The sequence below is a fragment of the Hemitrygon akajei genome, chromosome 24, assembly GCF_048418815.1.
Source record: "Hemitrygon akajei chromosome 24, sHemAka1.3, whole genome shotgun sequence".
NCBI lineage: Eukaryota > Metazoa > Chordata > Chondrichthyes > Myliobatiformes > Dasyatidae > Hemitrygon > Hemitrygon akajei.
The window spans coordinates 17,617,256-17,637,580 of NC_133147.1; the positions used below are offsets into that span (position 1 = coordinate 17,617,256).

Genomic DNA, 20,325 nt, shown 5'->3' on the forward strand with positions numbered 1-20,325 from the left:
TTGTGTGGATGCTGTGTAATTTGCTGCCCTGTTACAAATTTGTGCCGTGAAATAACAGCCAGTACACTAAAGGGTTAGTGATGAATAACAAAAAGAAAAGGTCCCATTCTAATTAAACAGTCAAATGTGCACAAGTTGGAGCTCATCTTGAACTTCTCTGTCACTCACGCGCTGGGCCCTCGGTCAACGTGAAAGCACACGCCACCTTCCAAACGTCGCTCGCAATCCGTCTCGAACAAATGGGTCTCCCACCGGATCGTGTGCTGTGACTGGTTCTCCCCAGCGTCTTCTCTCTTCATCCCCCACCGAACAAAAGCCCAAGACCAACTGTTTTGTCCCTCACCAAGAAAACCTCCCCCTCATTCTACCATCCTGATTGGACGGCGCACGTTCCTCATCATCCTTATCTTCAACAATAACCTAAACAAGCTGACAGCAGAACAGACGGCTCCTGCAGCTGCTAAAAATGGAATACCTACAGCATAACAGTAAAGATGTGAACTAGGGCATTACATATATATGAAATAGTTAAATTAAATAAAGTTGTTCCTTTTCATGCCTTGTGGTGCATCAGGTGGCATTTTTGCCGTTTCCATAGCATTTGTCATTTTTAAAACCCAACTGATGCTTGACCCAGCAAGGATGGAAAGCATGCAAAGCGCTGGCCGGATTGGACCACAGGACTACTTGCCTTGAAGTCCAGTGCTAATGCCACTACATCATCAGCCAGCTTAAATTAAGTAAGTAGTGCAAAAATAGGAACAAAAATGTAGTGAGGTAGTGTTCATGGGTTCAATGTCCATTCAGAAATTGGATGGCAGAGGGGAAGAAGCTGTTCCTGAATCACTGAATGTGAGCCTTCAGGCTCCTGTACCTCCTTCCTGACGGTAGCAACGAGAACAAGGCATGACCTGGGTGATGGGGGTCCTTTTATATTCATATTTTATTTTATATTGATTATATTCACTGTGCTTCTAAATCGTTTATTTCTCATATTGCCTAAATAAGCCCTGTCCCTAAGATGCACACATAAAAAATGCTGGAGAAACTCAGCAGGTAAGTCAGCATCCATGGAAGTGAACAAACGGTTATTGTTTCAGGCCGAGACCCCTTTTCAGGACTGAGAAGGAAGATGCCAGAATAAAAAGGTGTGGGGTAGGGGGAGAGAGTGGGGAAGGAGGATAGCTAGAAGCTGATAGGTGAAGCCAGGTGGGTGGGAAAGGTAAAGCGTTGGAGTGGAAGGAATCTGATAGGAAAGGAGAGTGGACCAAAGGAGAAGGGGAAGGATGAAGGGAGCAAGGGGAAAGTGATAGGCAGGTAAGAAGAGATAAAAAGCCAGAGTGGGGAATAGAAAAAGGGTGGAGGAGGGTATTTTTTTTAAACCAGAAGGAGAAATGGATATTCATGTCATCAGGTTGGAGGCTACCAAGATAGAATATAAGGTGTTGCTCCTCCACCCCGAGGGTGGCCTCATCTTGGTACGAGAGGAGTCCACGGACAGACATGTTGGAATGGAAATGGGAATCAGAGTTAAAGTGTTTGGCCACCCAGAGTTTCCACTTTAGATGAATGGCGTGGAGGTGCTCGACAAAGCGGACCCCCAATTTACCACGGGGCTCACCAATGCACATTGGGAGCACCGGACACAATAGACGGCGCCAGCAGGTTTGCAGGTGAAGTGTTGCCTCATCTGGAAGGTCTGTCGGGGCCTACAATGGAGGTGAATGGGCAGGTGTAGCACTTTGGCCACTTGCAGGGATAAGTCTGGGAGGGAGATCAGTAGGGAAGGACAAATGGACAAGGGAATCATGGAGGAAGCAATCCCTGCAGAAAGCGAAGAGTGGGGGGTTGGAAATAAAGATGTGCTTGTGATAGGAGATAGCGGTTGTGGAGAATGACGTGTTGGATGTAGAGTCTCGTGGGTTTTAGGTAAGGACAACAGGAACCCCATCCCTGTTAAGGCAGCGGGAAGATGGGGTGAGTGTGTGGATGGCTGAGAAATGGAGGAGATGTGGGTGAGGGCAGCATCAATGGTGGAGGAAGGGAAACCCATTCTGTGAAGGAGGAGGACATCTCTATCCCTAAAGATCCTCTCCAGTAGGTTCCCTATTTCCTGGGTTATTCCTTCTTAAACAAAGGAACAACACCAGCTACTCTCCGCTCCTCCAGTCAAAGCCCCAGAATCTCCTCATTTGCCTCTTTTAGTAACCTGGAACAGATTCTATCAGACCGAGGAGATTGGGATGCTGGAAACTGGATTGACAAATGATATGCTGGAGGAATTCAGAGGGCTGGAGCAACATCTGCCGGGTGGGTGGTGGATGGGGAAGAAAATTCCTGATTTAGTGTTTCAGCCCAAAATGTTGGCAATTCCTTTCCCCACACGAAGTGTGCTCGACCCACAAAGCTCCTCCAGAAGAACGTTTGTTGCTACAGACTGGTGATCACATTGTTAAGCACCTGTACCCAGTTCACAGGAGTGACCCGGCGCCCAGTTGCCTGCAGCTTTATTTCTCCGTTCCGCTTCCATTTGGTCGCTTTCAGTGGCTGTCTACACTGCTCCAATGAGACCTAATCCAAGCTGAAGGAACAACACTTCATCTTCTGTTGGGGTACGAGGCAGCATTTCAGACTCAATTTTGAATTTTGGAGCTTTAGATGACATGTTCATAAAGGACCCATTTCTATCAGCCACCTTTCCCCCCGGTCTTCTTGGCATATCTCAGTATGCCTAAGCCACATAAACAACACATTACACAGCCATTGTCATAGCCATCTGACCCATCTGTCACATGGCTGAACGTTACCTGTCATGAACCCTTCGAACCAGCAGGTAGCGGCAGATCTTGACACTCCTGAACGTCATTTAATTGGCTTTATTAGAGTTGTTTAATGATGGTTCCACAACCAATGATCTCAATTCAAGGACACTTTATCTCATGTTCTCGTTATTTATTGCTATTTATTTGTATTTGCACAGTTTGTTGCTTTCTGCACTCTGGTTGATCTTTCATTAATCCTGTTATAGTCACTATTCTATAGACTTGCTGAGTATACCCACAGGAAAATGAATCTCAGGGTTGTATATGGTGACGTATATTCTTTGATAATAAAATTTACTTTGAACTTTAATGACTACTTCTATCATTAAGCTAACACTTGTGTTTTATTGTGTTGCTCATTCTCGTTTTTACTAGTTTTTGATTTTGACACGCACGGGTTTCCTGGGTTTTAAGTTCTATTTGAGGTTATTCTGGGCCAGTGCTGATCGCTGACTCCTGGATTTGAGTTCTGTGTGCTCGAGCCCCAAGTAAATGAGCTCCTAGTTTGATTATTCCCTGTATTATTCTCCAAATAAATCTTCATTGTTAATTTCTACTATCGGGTCCTGAGTTTACTCTGCACCTGGGTCCGCTCGTCCGAAGATCTTTGTTCCACTCACACTTTCCTGCAAATTAGACCTAATTACTTCTCTCTTTCTCAGTTCTGATGAAGGGTTCCTCATCTGAAACACAAACTGTTTCCTCAAACATCGCCTAACCTGCTAAACTTTCCAATACTTTACATTTTCTTTTTTTGTATCAAATTGACTCAGGTTTTTTTTGCATCCTACCTGTATAAGCTAGCTTGCCGGGCAAATCGAGTCACCCTACTGTTGACAAAACCTAACATTGATCAAAGCAACATACACAAAATTCTGGAGGAACTCAGCAGCATCTATGGATGTGAATGAACAGTTGATTCACAAAACCCTCATCATGACAGATCAAGATGACCAAGGAGCTTAGTGTATTTTGACACACCCATTTACAGGCATTCTCTTTTTCCCCCTGTGGTGAACTACATATACCTGTCTGGACACGCCCCCCCCCCCCCCCGCTGACTGCTCCTGTGGCTCCTCCCACAGACCCCCTGCTGACTGCTCCTGTGGCTCCTCCCACAGACCCCCCCCCCACTGACTGCTCCTGTGGCTCCTCCCACAGACCCCCTGCTGACTGCTCCTGTGGCTCCTCCCACAGACCCCCTGCTGACTGATCCTGTGGCTCCTCCCACAGACCCCCGCTGACTGCCCCTGTGGCTCCTCCCACAGACCCCCGCTGACTGCCCCTGTGGCTCCTCCCACAGACCCCCGCTGACTGCTCCTGTGGCTCCTCCCACTGACCACCTGCTGACTGCTCCTGTGGCTCCTCCCACAGACCCCCGCTGACTGCCCCTGTGGCTCCTCCCACAGACCCCCGCTGACTGTTCCTGTGGCTCCTCCCACTGACCCCCTGCTGACTGCTCCTGTGGCTCCTCCCACAGACCCCCGCTGACTGCTCCTGTGGCTCCTCCCACAGACCCCTGCTGACTGCTCCTGTGGCTCCTCCCACTGACCCCCTGCTGACTGCTCCTGTGGCTCCTCCCACAGACCCCCGCTGACTGCCCCTGTGGCTCCTCCCACAGACCCCCGCTGACTGTTCCTGTGGCTCCTCCCACTGACCCCCTGCTGACTGCTCCTGTGGCTCCTCCCACTGACCCCCTGCTGACAGCTCCTGTGGCTCCTCCCACAGACCCCCTGCTGACTGCTCCTGTGGCTCCTCCCACAGACCCTGCTGACAGCTCCTGTGGCTCCTCCCACAGACCCCCTGCTGACTGCTCCTGTGGCTCCTCCCACAGACCCTGCTGACTCCTCCTGTGGCTCCTCCCACAGACCCCTGCTGACTGCTCCTGTGGCTCCTCCCACAGACCCCCTGCTGACTGCTCCTGTGGCTCCTCCCACAGACCCCCGCTGACTGTTCCTGTGGCTCCTCCCACTGACCCCCTGCTGACTGCTCCTGTGGCTCCTCCCACAGACCCTGCTGACTCCTCCTGTGGCTCCTCCCACTGACCCCCTGCTGACTGCTCCTGTGGCTCCTCCCACAGACCCCTGCTGACTGCTCCTGTGGCTCCTCCCACTGACCCTGCTGACTGCTCCTGTGGCTCCTCCCACAGACCCTGCTGACAGCTCCTGTGGCTCCTCCCACAGACCCCCTGCTGACTGCTCCTGTGGCTCCTCCCACAGACCCTGCTGACTCCTCCTGTGGCTCCTCCCACAGACCCCTGCTGACTGCTCCTGTGGCTCCTCCCACAGACCCCCTGCTGACTGCTCCTGTGGCTCCTCCCACAGACCCCCGCTGACTGTTCCTGTGGCTCCTCCCACTGACCCCCTGCTGACTGCTCCTGTGGCTCCTCCCACAGACCCTGCTGACTCCTCCTGTGGCTCCTCCCACTGACCCCCTGCTGACTGCTCCTGTGGCTCCTCCCACAGACCCCTGCTGACTGCTCCTGTGGCTCCTCCCACTGACCCTGCTGACTGCTCCTGTGGCTCCTCCCACAGACCCCTGCTGACTGCTCCTGTGGCTCCTCCCACAGACCCCTGCTGACTGCCCCTGTGACTCCTCCCACTGACCCTGCTGACTGCTCCTGTGGCTCCTCCCACTGACCCTGCTGACTGCTCCTGTGGCTCCTCCCACAGACCCCTGCTGACTGCCCCTGTGGCTCCTCCCACAGACCCCTGCTGACTGCTCCTGTGGCTCCTCCCACAGACCCCCTGCTGACTGCTCCTGTGGCTCCTCCCACAGACCCCTGCTGACTGCTCCTGTGGCTCCTCCCACAGACCCCCTGCTGACTGCTCCTGTGGCTCCTCCCACAGACCCCTGCTGACTGCTCCTGTGGCTCCTCCCACAGACCCCTGCTGACTGCCCCTGTGGCTCCTCCCACTGACCCCCTGCTGACTGCTCCTGTGGCTCCTCCCACAGACCCCTGCTGACTGCTCCTGTGGCTCCTCCCACAGACCCCCTGCTCCTGTGGCTCCTCCCACAGACCCCCTGCTGACTGCTCCTGTGGCTCCTCCCACAGACCCCTGCTGACTGCTCCTGTGGCTCCTCCCACAGACCCCCTGCTGACTGCTCCTGTGGCTCCTCCCACAGACCCTGCTGACTCCTCCTGTGGCTCCTCCCACTGACCCCCTGCTGACTGCTCCTGTGGCTCCTCCCACAGACCCCTGCTGACTGCTCCTGTGGCTCCTCCCACAGACCCCCCCGCTGACTGCTCCTGTGGCTCCTCCCACAGACCCCCTGCTGACTGCTCCTGTGGCTCCTCCCACAGACCCCCCCGCTGACTGCTCCTGTGGCTCCTCCCACAGACCCCCTGCTGACTGCTCCTGTGGCTCCTCCCACAGACCCTGCTGACTGCTCCTGTGGCTCCTCCCACAGACCCCCCCCCCCCCCGCTGACTGCTCCTGTGGCTCCTCCCACAGACCCCCTGCTGACTGCTCCTGTGGCTCCTCCCACAGACCCCCTGCTGACTGCTCCTGTGACTCCTCCCACAGACCCCTGCTGACTGCTCCTGTGGCTCCTCCCACAGACCCCCTGCTGACTGCTCCTGTGGCTCCTCCCACAGACCCCTGCTGACTCCTCCCACAGACCCCTGCTGACTGCTCCTGTGGCTCCTCCCACAGACCCCCTGCTGACTGCTCCTGTGGCTCCTCCCACAGACCCCCTGCTGACTGCTCCTGTGGCTCCTCCCACAGACCCCCTGCTGACTGCTCCTGTGGCTCCTCCCACAGACCCCCTGCTGACTGCTCCTGTGGCTCCTCCCACAGACCCCCGCTGACTGCTCCTGTGGCTCCTCCCACAGACCCCTGCTGACTGCCCCTGTGGCTCCTCCCACAGACCCCCGCTGACTGCCCCTGTGGCTCCTCCCACAGACCCCTGCTGACTGCTCCTGTGGCTCCTCCCACAGACCCCCTGCTGACTGCTCCTGTGGCTCCTCCCACAGACCCCCGCTGACTGCTCCTGTGGCTCCTCCCACAGACCCCCTGCTGACTGCTCCTGTGGCTCCTCCCACTGACCCCCTGCTGACTGCTCCTGTGGCTCCTCCCACAGACCCCTGCTGACTGCTCCTGTGGCTCCTCCCACAGACCCTGCTGACTCCTCCTGTGGCTCCTCCCACTGACCCCCTGCTGACTGCTCCTGTGGCTCCTCCCACAGACCCCTGCTGACTGCTCCTGTGGCTCCTCCCACTGACCCTGCTGACTGCTCCTGTGGCTCCTCCCACAGACCCCCCCCCGCTGACTGCTCCTGTGGCTCCTCCCACAGACCCCTGCTGACTGCTCCTGTGGCTCCTCCCACAGACCCCTGCTGACTGCTCCTGTGACTCCTCCCACAGACCCCTGCTGACTGCTCCTGTGGCTCCTCCCACAGACCCCTGCTGACTGCTCCTGTGGCTCCTCCCACAGACCCCCTGCTGACTGCTCCTGTGGCTCCTCCCACAGACCCCCTGCTGACTGCTCCTGTGGCTCCTCCCACAGACCCCTGCTGACTCCTCCCACAGACCCCTGCTGACTGCTCCTGTGGCTCCTCCCACAGACCCCCTGCTGACTGCTCCTGTGGCTCCTCCCACAGACCCCCTGCTGACTGCTCCTGTGGCTCCTCCCACAGACCCCCTGCTGACTGCCCCTGTGGCTCCTCCCACTGACCCCTGCTGACTGCTCCTGTGGCTCCTCCCACAGACCTCCGCTGACTGCTCCTGTGGCTCCTCCCACAGACCCCTGCTGACTGCCCCTGTGGTTCCTCCCACAGACCCCCGCTGACTGCCCCTGTGGCTCCTCCCACAGACCCCTGCTGACTGCTCCTGTGGCTCCTCCCACAGACCCCCTGCTGACTGCTCCTGTGGCCCCTCCCACAGACCCCTGCTGACTGCTCCTGTGGCTCCTCCCACTGACCCCCCCCCTGCTGACTGCTCCTGTGGCTCCTCCCACAGACCCCTGCTGACTGCTCCTGTGGCTCCTCCCACAGACCCCCTGCTGACTGCTCCTGTGGCTCCTCCCACAGACCCCTGCTGACTGCTCCTGTGGCTCCTCCCACAGACCCCTGCTGACTGCTCCTGTGGCTCCTCCCACAGACCCCCCTGCTGACTGCTCCTGTGGCTCCTCCCACAGACCCCCTGCTGACTGCTCCTGTGGCTCCTCCCACAGACCCCTGCTGACTGCCCCTGTGGCTCCTCCCACTGACCCCCCCCCTGCTGACTGCTCCTGTGGCTCCTCCCACAGACCCCGGTATAAAGGCGATTGAGGCTGAGCCCTGCCCTCAGTCTCCAGGATGTAGTATGGTGGACAATTGCTGCTTGTTCTTTCTTCCAGTCAATAAAAGCCGATATCTCGCCTCATGTCTCAGAGAGTTATTGATGGTGCATCACCCCCCCACACACCTTTTCCTCATCTTCTTACCTATTGAAGACTAACTTTCTCTCTCCCCCCCCAGTGCAGTCACAGCCTGGAGCAGATCAGACACACTCATACTGAATGGTACAGGAGTATTGAAAGGCTACTCCTGTTCCACAACCAAGAGAAAATGTGCAGATGCTGGAAATCTGAGTGACGCTCACAAAATGCTGCAGGAACTCAGCAGGCCAGGCAGCAACTATGGAAAAAAACATTTTAGACACAAACCCCTTGCCAGGACCGGAGAAAAAAAAAAAGCTAAGGAGTAGATCTACTGCAGCTGTGAAATAGTTAAGTTAAATAAGTGGTGTAAACATTAGAAAAAAAAAAGTGGGGTAGTGTTCATGGGTTCAATGTCCATTCAGAAATTGGATGGCCAAGGTGAAGAAGCTGTCCCTGAATCACTGAGTGGGAGCCTTATGGATTCTGTATCTCCTTCTTGATGGTAACAATGAGAAGAGGGCTTGTCTTCGGTGATGGGGGTCCTTAGTGATGGATGCCACCTTTTTGAAGATGTCCAGGATACTACTAAGACCCACTACCCACCCAGCCAACACACTTTTTGTCCCACTTCCCTTTGGGAGAAGGTTCAGGAGCATGAAGATTCGTACGGCCAGATTTGGGAACAGCTTCTTTCCAACTGTGATAAGACTGCTGAACGGATCCTGACCCGGATCTGGGCTGTACCTTCCAAATATCCGGACCTGACTTGCACTACCTTACTTCACCTTTTCTATTTTCTAATTATGATTTATAATTTAAATTTTTATTATATTTATTTCAATTTGTACTTCAGGGAGCGCAAAGCGCAGAAACAAATATCACTGTGATGATTGTACGCTCTAGTATCAATTGTTTGGTGACAATAAAGTATAAAGGTTATGATGGAGCTAAGTTTACAATTCTCTGCAGCTTACTGTGATCCTGTGCAGTAGCATCACAGCATCCCCCTCCCCTCCATACCAGATTGTGATGCAGCCAGTTAGAACGCTCCCCGCGGTACATCTGTAGAAACAAGGCTGAAAAATGGAGGAAAAGAACTGAATAAAGGAGGAAGAGGGAGAGTAAATAAGGGGCAATTTAAGGAGAAGTGAGAGACGGGCATATCCTTGAAGGAGAGAAATGGGAATGCAGGAATAAAGGTAACACTATAAGCAGGCCAAATATTATTTTGCATGCACCTGATGAAAATGTTGATGTCTAATCAAGTACAGAAAAACTTGAGCCTCTGACTCACTTTGAGTAGCGCAAACGTCACCCAAAATAGATTTGTGGTCAGTCCTTTGTACTGTAAGTTTAAACCACAAAGTTTCACAACAAGATGGAGAGATATCTCTACCAAAGGAGGTGTGAGATACTCCTTCCCTCTACTAGCCTGCAGATCTCCCTTCGGCAAGGAGTAACACCTGCTTAGCTCCCCGATCAGGGTCACGTGAAGCCACGGGAAGAGGTGGTGGATGGTCGGATGAGCAGCTGGTGCGTATCACAAGTCCTGGTTATGCGACCACTGACGCCGGACAGACAATTTCTGAAGAGTACTGGTAATGGCTGAGGGGTGAGGGTCACCCGACTTGTAAAGATGTTGGCCAGAAGATGACAATGGCAAACCACTTCTGCACAAACATTTGCCAAGAACCATCATGCTCATGGAAGGACCATGATCGCCCACGTTATACGACATTGCGCATAATGATGATGTCATATGACATGGCGCATAATGATAATGATGAGTTTCTATAGCCTTTTTAAAAAAAAAATCACCCAATTTCTGTGGTTTGAGTAGGATTTGCCAACACAATTTACCCACCTTTAAGAACAAAGGGAAGTCTTTATACAGAATCTGAAGAAGAGAACCTTTCTCTTTGCCCTGTTCATCCTTTCAATTAAATCATCCTAGGTGCACACAATGTTTCTAGATATCTCCAATAAAATTCCACCGAGATGCAACACTGAGCGTCATAGGAAGTCATTCCTACCTGTGGCCATCAAACTTTACAACTCCTCCCTCAGAGTGTCAGACACCCTGAGCCAATAGGCTGGTCCTGGACTTGTTTCCACTTGGAATAATTTACGTATTATTTAATTATTTATGGTTTTATATTGCTATATTTCGACACTATTCTTGGTTGGTGCGACTGTAACAAAACCCAATTTCCCTCGGGATCAATAAAGTATGTCTGTCTGTCAATAAAGAAAAAAAAGACACTCACAGACGTTAATAAGAATCAGTGAATCCTTAGTACAAAAGTGAAATTCAAAGGACACTGGAAACTATCGTATTATAAGAAATTTAATGCGGGTATAAACTGACTGTATATCAAGAAAGCAGCATCCAGCATTAAAGATCCTCACCATCCGAGACTTGCCCTCGGGGAGGTACAAGAGCCTGAAGACCCATATTCAACGATTCAGAAACAGCTTCTTCCCCGACCCCTCATCAGGCTTCTGAACAGTCTACTGATACTGCTGTGCTATTCATTTTTAAGGCTTTATATATTTATCTTTGTGCACTACTGCTGAAAAGCAACACATTTCATGTCATACAAGGCAGTGATAATAAATCTGATCCAGGTCCTAACTGGACATTACAGACATTGTTAGACAGGCCCTTCCAGCCAAGGGCTGGTAGCCAAGAATAAAAATTGCATTGCTATAGAGTTAGCAGCAGAGGACATAACTGTCTTAAGAAACTGATTACATTTTGGCAAGTGATATTTGTAATAAAGTGACCCTCTTGAACTTTGAGCCAAGCAAACATAAAGGGAAAAAAATTGGGTGTAATTTCATACAACTTTGGTATGGTTAGCTGGAATCACATTTAATCCTAACCTCTCCTAGGGCACAATTTCACCAGAATTATTAAGCTTGAGCAATTTACATTGAAAATACTACTAGAGTGGTTTACAATCAAGAGAATATCTGCAGATGCTGGAAATCCAAGTAACACACACACACACACACACACACACACACACACACACACACACACACACAAAATGCTGGAGGAACACAGCAAAATAAAATAGGCATCCGTTAGTCTCGTGAGACCATGGATTTGCGCCTTTGGAAGGTTTCCAGGGCGCAGGCCTGGGTGAGGTTGCATGGAAGACTGGCAGTTGCCCATGCTGCAAGTCTCCCCTCTCCACAACACCGATGTTCTTCAAGGGAAGGGCACTAGGACCAGTGTCATCGCAAAGCAATGTGTGGTTAAGTGGCTTGCTCAAGGACATAACACGCTGCTTCAGCTGAGGCTCGAATTAGCGACCTTCAGATCACTAGACCAACACCTTAGCCACTTGGCCACGTGCCAACGGAGGAAGTCAGCAGGCCAGGCAGCATCTATGGAAAAGAGTATAGTTGACGTTTTGGGCCCAGACCCTTCATCTGCACTGGAGAAAAGAAAAGCTTCAGTCCTGATGACGGGTCTCAGCCCAAACCGTCGACTATACTCTTTTCCATATATACTGCCTGGCCTGCTGAGTTCCTAGTTTGTGTGCATTGGGTGCTTTACATCCAGTTTCTTGTGTTAAGTAACTTGTGATGTGTGTGAATCCAGTCGACGTTTCAGGCTGAGACCCTTCTTCAGGACTGGAAAGGAAGAGGGAAGAAGCCAGATTAAGAAGGCAGGAGGAGGAGAGGAAGAAGTACAAGGTGGCAGGTGATAGGTGAAACCGGGAGAGGGGGAGGGAGGGAAGTATGGAGCTGGGAAGTTGATTGGTGGAAGAGATAAAGGGCTGGAGGGAATCTGATAGGAGAGGACAGAAGACCATGGAAGAAAGGGAGGGGGGAGGAGCACCAGAGGGAGGTGATGGGCAGGGAAGCAGATAAGGTGTGAGGGGGAAATGGGAATGGGGAATGGTGAAGGAGAGGAGGGAGGGGGGACAATTACCAGAAGTTTGAGAAATCTATGTTCATGCCATCAGGTTGGAGGCTACCCAGATGGAATACAAGGTGTTGCTCCTCCGACCTGAGTGTGGCCTCATTACGGCAGTAGAGTTGGGGAGAAAACCGTCTTTAATTAACTTGCACTCTTCCATTTTATAGCCTTGTCTAATGATAAGAGGTGTAGTGGCATCAGCGCTGGACCACGGGGTGGGAGGTCCCAAGTTCAAATCCAGCCAGCTCCCATTAAGAGCTGGTGATCTCTTAAAAAAAAGAAAAAAACTCACCCGGCAGAAGGCAATGAAGGTAACTTGCCTAGTACGCGATTTCCCAATACGTCAGAGCGGCGTGGAAGGAAATCGTCTGCTACCGGGAAAAAATTCTGGATGCGACATACCTACCTACTAATGATACAAGACCACCAACAGACTAGTGATAGCAAGATCTTGCGCTGAATTTATCTCACAGAGCTGCTGCCATCTTCATCAATGATGGCAAAAGTGCAGGATATGAAACCATCACTGCACACTGATGGTCAGAATATTGATGTCCTGTCGGAGATACTTGTGTGCTACAGGGATGTGGCACAAGCGGCCCTGGATTGTGAAGGGCAACTGGAGCTCAGGTGTGAAGTGTACCGCACCTCACACGAGAGTCTTCTCCCACTGAACAGCTGAAGTTTGTCTACGCACCATTACCAAAGGAAATAGTTTCTCTCCATTATTCATCAAAAACATCTCATGGAAGCCATGATTTGTATTCATAGAAATAAAAGCCAATCTTATTTCATAATTCCAGCATCACTCTAGTGAATATATGCAGTCCCAAGGCTAATCTCTGCACTTTGACACACTGTTCTTACTGTTAAAATGCAAGGTTCATACCTCAGGAAGCGAGGGTGGTTTGACCTGATTTTTGTCTGGAAGAGAAGAGTTAGAAGGATTTTTAACAGGGATAGATGGTACTGAGAGAGTTCCTTTGCTAAGTCGTTTAGGAGGCCGAGGTGGAGGACATTGTGATTGAGTAGACCCTTTCCACAGGTTATAGTACATGAAGTTGGTTAATTCTTCTACTGTGGCCACACGTTCGTAGCAGAAGCCTTCTCCACAATAGTCTTCCAAGACTTGGACAGTCATAGTCACCCATTCTACTGGGATTGAGAAGCACTCAGAAGGATTGTCCAGAGAGCTGACAATTAAAGTAGGCATCTCAAAGATCTCCTCCAGTCTGATTGTTGGGAAGGATGTCAAGGTGTCATTCGGTAAGAAAGGATCTTTAGACGTGACCTTAACTTGTAAAGGGAGTTTGAATTTTTCATATATTTCTGAGATTTTGTATTTCTTTGTGTCACGGAGTTCTTCTACAAATCGACCCTCCAGGTAAAGGGGAAGCTTAAGAATCTGGGAAGCATCCCCCTCCTCCTCATCCTCCTCCTCTGGGACCTTGCTGCATACAACCACATCCAAATTCTGAAGGACACCATCAATGGTCACTTGTGAAGTACTCTTAAGCATAGTAACCAAGCGGTCCCCAACACAGAGAGAAGATAATTCATCTTCATTCCATGTGCAGTCATTTGTAACCACAATGCATAATGGGTCTTCTTCGGTTATGGCATTGCTGAGATCAAATACAGTTGGAAACTCCCGTGGACGTCTTTTGAAAGTTCCCTTATAATGTTCAGAGATTAGAAAATGATGAGAAATCTTCTTGTGCACTGATGTTGCAAGAATTTGCTTCAACACCACTTTCTTGTAAATTATTATATTTCTACCCTTTCTAAGTAAACTGAACCATTCAGCTTTGAAAGGAAATTGTTGGTCTGGGGCATCCACAATCTCAGCGATTATTGGAAACGTGTCTTGAGGTTGGTTTGAAATATCAGTCAATGACAACGGTTTGATGAATGTAAGATCTTTCTGTTCCTCCGTGACATCCCTCACGTCAACTTCCAAAGTTGAGGGTATTTTCACGATCTCTTTTCTGTCTGTAGAAAGATATTTATATAAATGAGTATCTTTTCAGATGGTATACATAAATGTCAAACATCCTATGCATTATTCCAAAGATTCAAAGTACATTTATTATCAAACGATGTATAAATTATACAACCTTGAGATTTGTTTGCTTATAATTTATAACTCAGGTCCTCTAGACTTGGCAACATACTTCTAAATTTTCTCCTTACTCTTTCAAGCTTATTTACAACTTCCTGTAGATAGGTGACCAAAACTGCACACAATTCTCCAAATTTGGTCTCACCAATGTCTTATACAACTTCAACATAACATCCCATCTCTCATACGCAATACTTTGACTTCTGAAGGCCAATGTGCCAAAAGCTTTGTTAACAACCCTATCTATCTTTGATACTACTTTCAACAAATATGGACCTGTATTCTTAGATCCCTTTGTTCTACCACACTTGTCAGTGCCCTACCTTTCACCATGTAAGACCTACCTTGGTTGGTCCTCCCAAAGTGCACGATAGCCTTTCTTGCTGTCCACTACACCCCCCCCCCCCCCCAATCTTGGTGTCATCTGCAAATACGCTGATTCACAAAGCAAGAAATCTGAAGAACCCAAATAAAGACAGACCAAGAAGAAAAAAATAAGAATTTGGATGGCAGTGGGGAAGAGTCACATTGTAAAAAACATCCTAGGATGAAGGTTGGTGTATGCAAATAGAAATATATTATACTTCAGGAGAGACAAACTAGGAAATTCCTATAATGCCATAGCTCTGCAAAACCCAAGAGAAAAAGGGGGATTAACAGGTGAGCAATTTATTAGCCCTTTCTTTATTTTTCACTATAAATTAAGAAAACAAACTTTCAAATGTGACATCAAATCAAAACTCTGTTGGCTTAGAGTCATAGAAAAGTACAAAACAGAAACAGGCCCTTTGGCCCATCTAGTCTGTGCGGAAACCATTTAAACTGCCAATTCCCATTGACTTGCACCGGGACTATACACCCACAGCCCTCCATACCCCTACCATCCATGTACCTATCCAAACTTCCCTTAAACATTGAAGTTGAGCTTACATTCACCACTTGTGCTGGCAGCTTGTTCTACACTCTCATCACAATCTTTGTGAAGAGGTTTCTCCTCATCTGCCCTTTAATCTTTATACCTTCACCTTTAACCCATGACCTCTAGTAATAGTTCCATCACCCAACCTCGGTGGAAAAAGCCCTCAGAATTGTATATATCTCTATCAAATCTCCACTCAATCTCCTATGTTCCAAGCAATAAAGTATTTCATTTAAATGTTTCCTTATAACTGAGGTCCTCCAGAGCTGGCAACATTCTTCTAAATTTCCATACTCTTTCAACCTTATTTACATCTTTCCTGTAGGGTTGGTGACCAGAACTGCACACAATACTCCAAATTAGGCCTCAGCAATGTCTTATATAACTTCAACATAACATCCACAAACAAAATATATTTTGTGTGTGTTGCTTGGATTTCCAGCATCTGCAGATTTTCTCTTGTTTGTGATTCAACATAACATCGCATCTTCTATACTTCATACTTTGATTTATGAAGGACAATGTGCCAAAATCTTTCTTAATGACCCTATCTACCCGTGACGCCACTTACAAAAAATTATGGACCTGTATTCCCAGATCCCTTTGTTCTACCGCACTTGTCAGTGCCCTACTGTACAAGACCTATCCTGGTTGGTCCTACCAAAGTGCAAGACCTCGCAGTTGCCTGCATTAAATTCCACCTGCCATTTTTCAGCCCATTTTTCCAGCCTTCCTCGCCGTCCACTACACCCCCAATCTTGGAGCCATCTGCAAATTTGCTGATCCAGTTATCCACATTTCTAGTTTCCTCAAGAAAATATAAAAGATTCCATGCCATTAATTTGACAATAGACAATAGGTGCAGGAGTAGGCCATTCAGCCCTTTGAGCCAGCACCGCCATTCAAGGTGATCATGGCTGATCATCCACAATCAGTACCCCATTCCTGCGCTCTCTCCATATCCCTTGATTCCACTAAGAGCTCTATCTGACCCTTTCTTGAAAGCATCCAGAGAATTGGCCTCCACTGCCTTCTGAGGCAGAGCATTCCAGAGATCCACAACTCTCTGGGTGAAAAACTTTTTCCTGAACTCCATTCTAAATGGCCTACCCCTTATTCTTAAACTGTGGCCTCTGGTTCTGGACCCCCCCAACATTGGGAACATACTCCCCCAACATTGGGAACATTTGGAATAGAGAAAGAAAGTTATCCCCATTGCCCTGGAAACTAAAAATTACTAGGAAAGATAATCTAGTCAGTAAGATGTTAGAGCTTGCTGTACACACTTTGCCTACACTACAATAGCTAGTACACTCGAAGTGTTAAATCTTGTGCTGCAAAGCAGTTTGAGATGCCAGGAGACTATAAAAATGCAACAGAAAGGTAGAACTCTCTCTATTTAGCAACACTGGTTGGGAATAGATCAGCAGAAGTTAGTCCAATCACCTTACACTGCCAGCAATCATCAGTCAGGTTCAACCCCTGCCACTGTCTATAAGGAGTTTGCACGTTCTCTTCATGACCGCAAGGGTTTCTTCCCGGTGCTCTGGTTTCCTCCCTCATTCCAGAGGCGTAATGGTAGTGTATGTGTTAGTAAGTTACGGGCCTGCTAGGTTGACATGGAAACGTGACACACACTTGCCCCAGTGCAAACCTTGCTGACTGGACTTGGTGCAAAACAGCACATTTGACTGTTGGTTTCAATATTTTGATGCACATGAGACAAATAAAGCCAGTGTTTACTATTTTAGTGATATTTACTTCCATTGTTAATATCTACCAAAAGAAGGGAAAACTTTCAAATAATTTAGAAGAGGAGATTCATATACCAGAGAAACATCAAAGAACATCAAGCATCATAGAAACCTTGGAAGGACAAACCAAGGTAGAACATACAAGGTAAATGGTAGGACACTAAGGAATGCAGTAGAACAGAGGGATCTGGGAATACAGATACACAATTCCCTAAAAGTGGCGTCACAGGTAGATAGGTTTGTAAAGAGAGCTTTTGGCACATTGGCCTTTATAAATCAGAGTATTGAGTATAAGAGTTAGAATGTTGACAAACAAAATTCTAGGGGCGTATAGCCCGATGGGAGTTCGGGGAGCTGGGTTAAGCACAATAGGCAGTGATTCAAACAGAGAGAGGAGAAATGGGCTAAAAATTCTATATGTGAATGCACTAAGTGTCAGAAATAAGGCCGATGAGCTTGAAGCTCAGGTGCGAATGGGTAACTATGATGTTGTTGGGATAACGGAGACATGGCTGCAGGGAGATCAGATCTGGGAAATGAATTTACAAGGGTATACGTGCTATAAATAGGGACAGAAATGTGGGCAGAGGGGGTGGGGTGGCTCTGTTGGTGAGGAATGAGATTCAGTCCTTTGCAAAGGGGGACATAGGATCAGGAGAAGTAGAGTCTGTGTGGATAGAACTGAGGAACAGTAAGGGCAAAAAGACTCTAATGGGTGTTGTCTACAGGCCACCAAACAGTAGCATGGATATTGGGTGCAAGTTGAATAGGGAGTTAACATTGGATAATGGCTGGGGTCACCCGTCTTGTAAAGACACTGCCCAGAAGGAGGCAATGACAAACTACTTCTGTAGAAGAATTTGCTAAGAACTGTCATGGTCATGGAAAGACCATGATTGCCTACATCATATGAAACAGCACACAATGAATGAACAACGCTCTCAATTGATAGAATCAGAAACTTTTAGATATAGAAAGCCAGCTGACCTCTTGTTCTTTGAAAAGACTATATTTACAATTTAATATTTGTACTTATTTTTGTCTTGCTCAATTTAGTAACTTATAGATGAAAGGGTAAAGTGGAGATTTTCATCTTCATGGATAATCAGATTATATATTAAAATAAATCACGAACAAGAGAAAATATGAGACGCTGGAAATCCAAACAACACACACAAAATACTGGAGGAACTCAACATGCCAGGCAGCATCTATGGAAAAGAGTACAGTCGACGTTCTGGGCCAAGACCTTTCATCAGGAGGAAAATATTAATTTATTCTGCATTGACAGACAATATCACTGCACACCACGTTTCCAGGAATATTTATCCACATTCTACAGGGGATGTATCAAGAGCATCCTGAGCAGCTGCATCACTGTCTAGTTCGGAAATTGCACCATCTCGGATCGCAAGACCCTGCAGCGGATAGTGAGGTCAGCTGAGAAGATCACCGGGGTCTCTCTTCCTGCCATCACGGACATTTACACTACACGCTGCATCCGCAAAGCTAACAACATTGTGAAGGACCCCACTCACCCCTCACACAAACTCTTCTCCCTCCTGCCATCTGGCAAAAGGTACTGAAGCATTCGGGCTCTCATGACCAGACTGTGCAACAGTTTCTTCCCCCAAGCCATCAGACTCCTTAATACTCAGAGTCTAGACTGACATCTACATCATCTATTATTATATTGAAACTTGTCCTCTACTGTGCCCATTGTCTTGTTTATTAATTATTGTACTGCCTTGCACTGATTTGTGCACTTTATGTAGTCCTGTCCAGTTTTTATGTTGTTTTACGTAGTCTAGTGTAGCCTTGTGCTGACTCACATAGTCTAGTGTAGTTTTTTGTGTTGTTTCAGGTAGCAGCAGGGTCCTGGAGGAACGTTGTTTCGTTTTTACTGTGTACTGGACCAGCAATTTATGGTCGAAATGACAATAAACTTGACTTGATTTCCAGTCACCTGGTCTTCAGTGGCTTTGTATATGATTTATCTGTGCCCTTTTGAAATTTCAGGACTTTTCTCCTGGAGATACCTGGATTCCACTCTCTACCAAATATCATTTTATTTTTGCAGGTATAACTCTGCATATGCTTATATAATCCCAAGTCATATGGTTGCATATCCTGTAAAATCTATAATGAAAGGGGAGTATAAATTACTGGATAGTCCTGAGGTTCAAGACCACTTACAGGTGGAGCTGCTGCATTTCTCTATCTACATTTTTCAGGAAGCTGGAATTTTTCCACATGAATGCAGGAGGGATTGAATTGAAGCCCAAAATTATCTCAGGCTCTGTCGCTGGAACAGCTAGTTAGAATTAAACAGCATTGGAAATGATCCCTTTGATCCAGCTTATCCAAGGGAGCATCAAGTACTAATCTCATTTCCAGTATTTGGTCCAGGTCAGGGGAACAAGAGTACGATAATGCTACATCATCCCACCGTGAAGAGCTTATCATGAAACGCTGACCCCCACCTTTTGCCCTCTTCAAATCAGCAGTGGATCGGGAAGCCTTCGGATCTTACTGATACCTCCAGCTTGTCCCCTGTAAGCCATGTCTCCGTGAAACACAGAATGCAGCAATTCCTCATTTCCCTCCAATACAACAATCTTGCCCTTAGGTCCTCAATCTCGTTCTCCAGAGACTGTACATTTTCTAACAAGATACTACGTAGATGAAGTTTTACACCTCGATGCTTTAGTCTGGCTTGGAGTCCTCCTTCCTCCCTCTTTTCCCGCTGTGGTGAGGTACCTTCAACTACTTAAAGATGCTGCAAGTTAAGTCTACCTAGTCCTTCAGAAGACTGTAAAAATTGCTAGTTTATTTCACATTGCTTAAGTGAAAACACATGTTGTAAATTGCATCGATAGTAGTTCAGAACAGGTACAAGACCATAAGACATAGGAGCAAAATTAGGCCATTCAGCCCATCAAATCCACTCTGCCATTTCATCATGGGTGATCCTGGATCCCATTCAACCCCATACACCTGCCCTCTCGCCATATTCCTTGATGCCCCGACCAACCCCTCAATTTTAAGGCTGTACTTTCTGGCTCTGGATACCCCCACCCGAGGAAACATCCTCTCCACATCCACGTTATCTAGTCCTTTCAACATACAGGGGGTTTCAATGAGATCCCCAAGCATTCTTCTAAATTCCAGTGAGTACAGGCTCAAAGCTGCCAAACGCTCCTCATATGTTAACCCCCTTCGTTCCCAGAATCATCCTTATGAAGCTCCTCTGGACTCTCTACAAGCGCAACACATCCTTTCTGAGATAAGGGACCCAAAACTGTTGACAATATCTAGGCATATCTAGAAGGTAGGTGTGTGTGTGTGTGTATGTGTGTGTGTGTGTGTGTGTGTGTGTGTGTGTGTGTGTGTGTGTGTGTGTGTGTGTGT

General features: G+C 48.2%; 1 protein-coding gene and 1 long non-coding RNA gene across 4 annotated transcripts in view; one reads left to right on the forward strand and one right to left on the reverse strand.

Annotated features, from left to right (window-relative positions):
- The window catches only part of LOC140715912 (uncharacterized), a 91,300-nt gene that overhangs the window by 17,286 nt on the left and 53,689 nt on the right, over window positions 1–20,325 (forward strand). The window lies entirely within an intron of this gene.
- The window catches only part of themis2 (thymocyte selection associated family member 2), a 79,993-nt gene that overhangs the window by 16,071 nt on the left and 43,597 nt on the right, over window positions 1–20,325 (reverse strand). Inside the window, exon 4 of the mRNA XM_073028432.1 lies at window positions 13,009–14,111. Within this exon, the coding sequence (XP_072884533.1) occupies window positions 13,009–14,111 (1,103 nt within the window). The remainder of the gene's footprint in view (window positions 1–13,008; window positions 14,112–20,325) is intronic.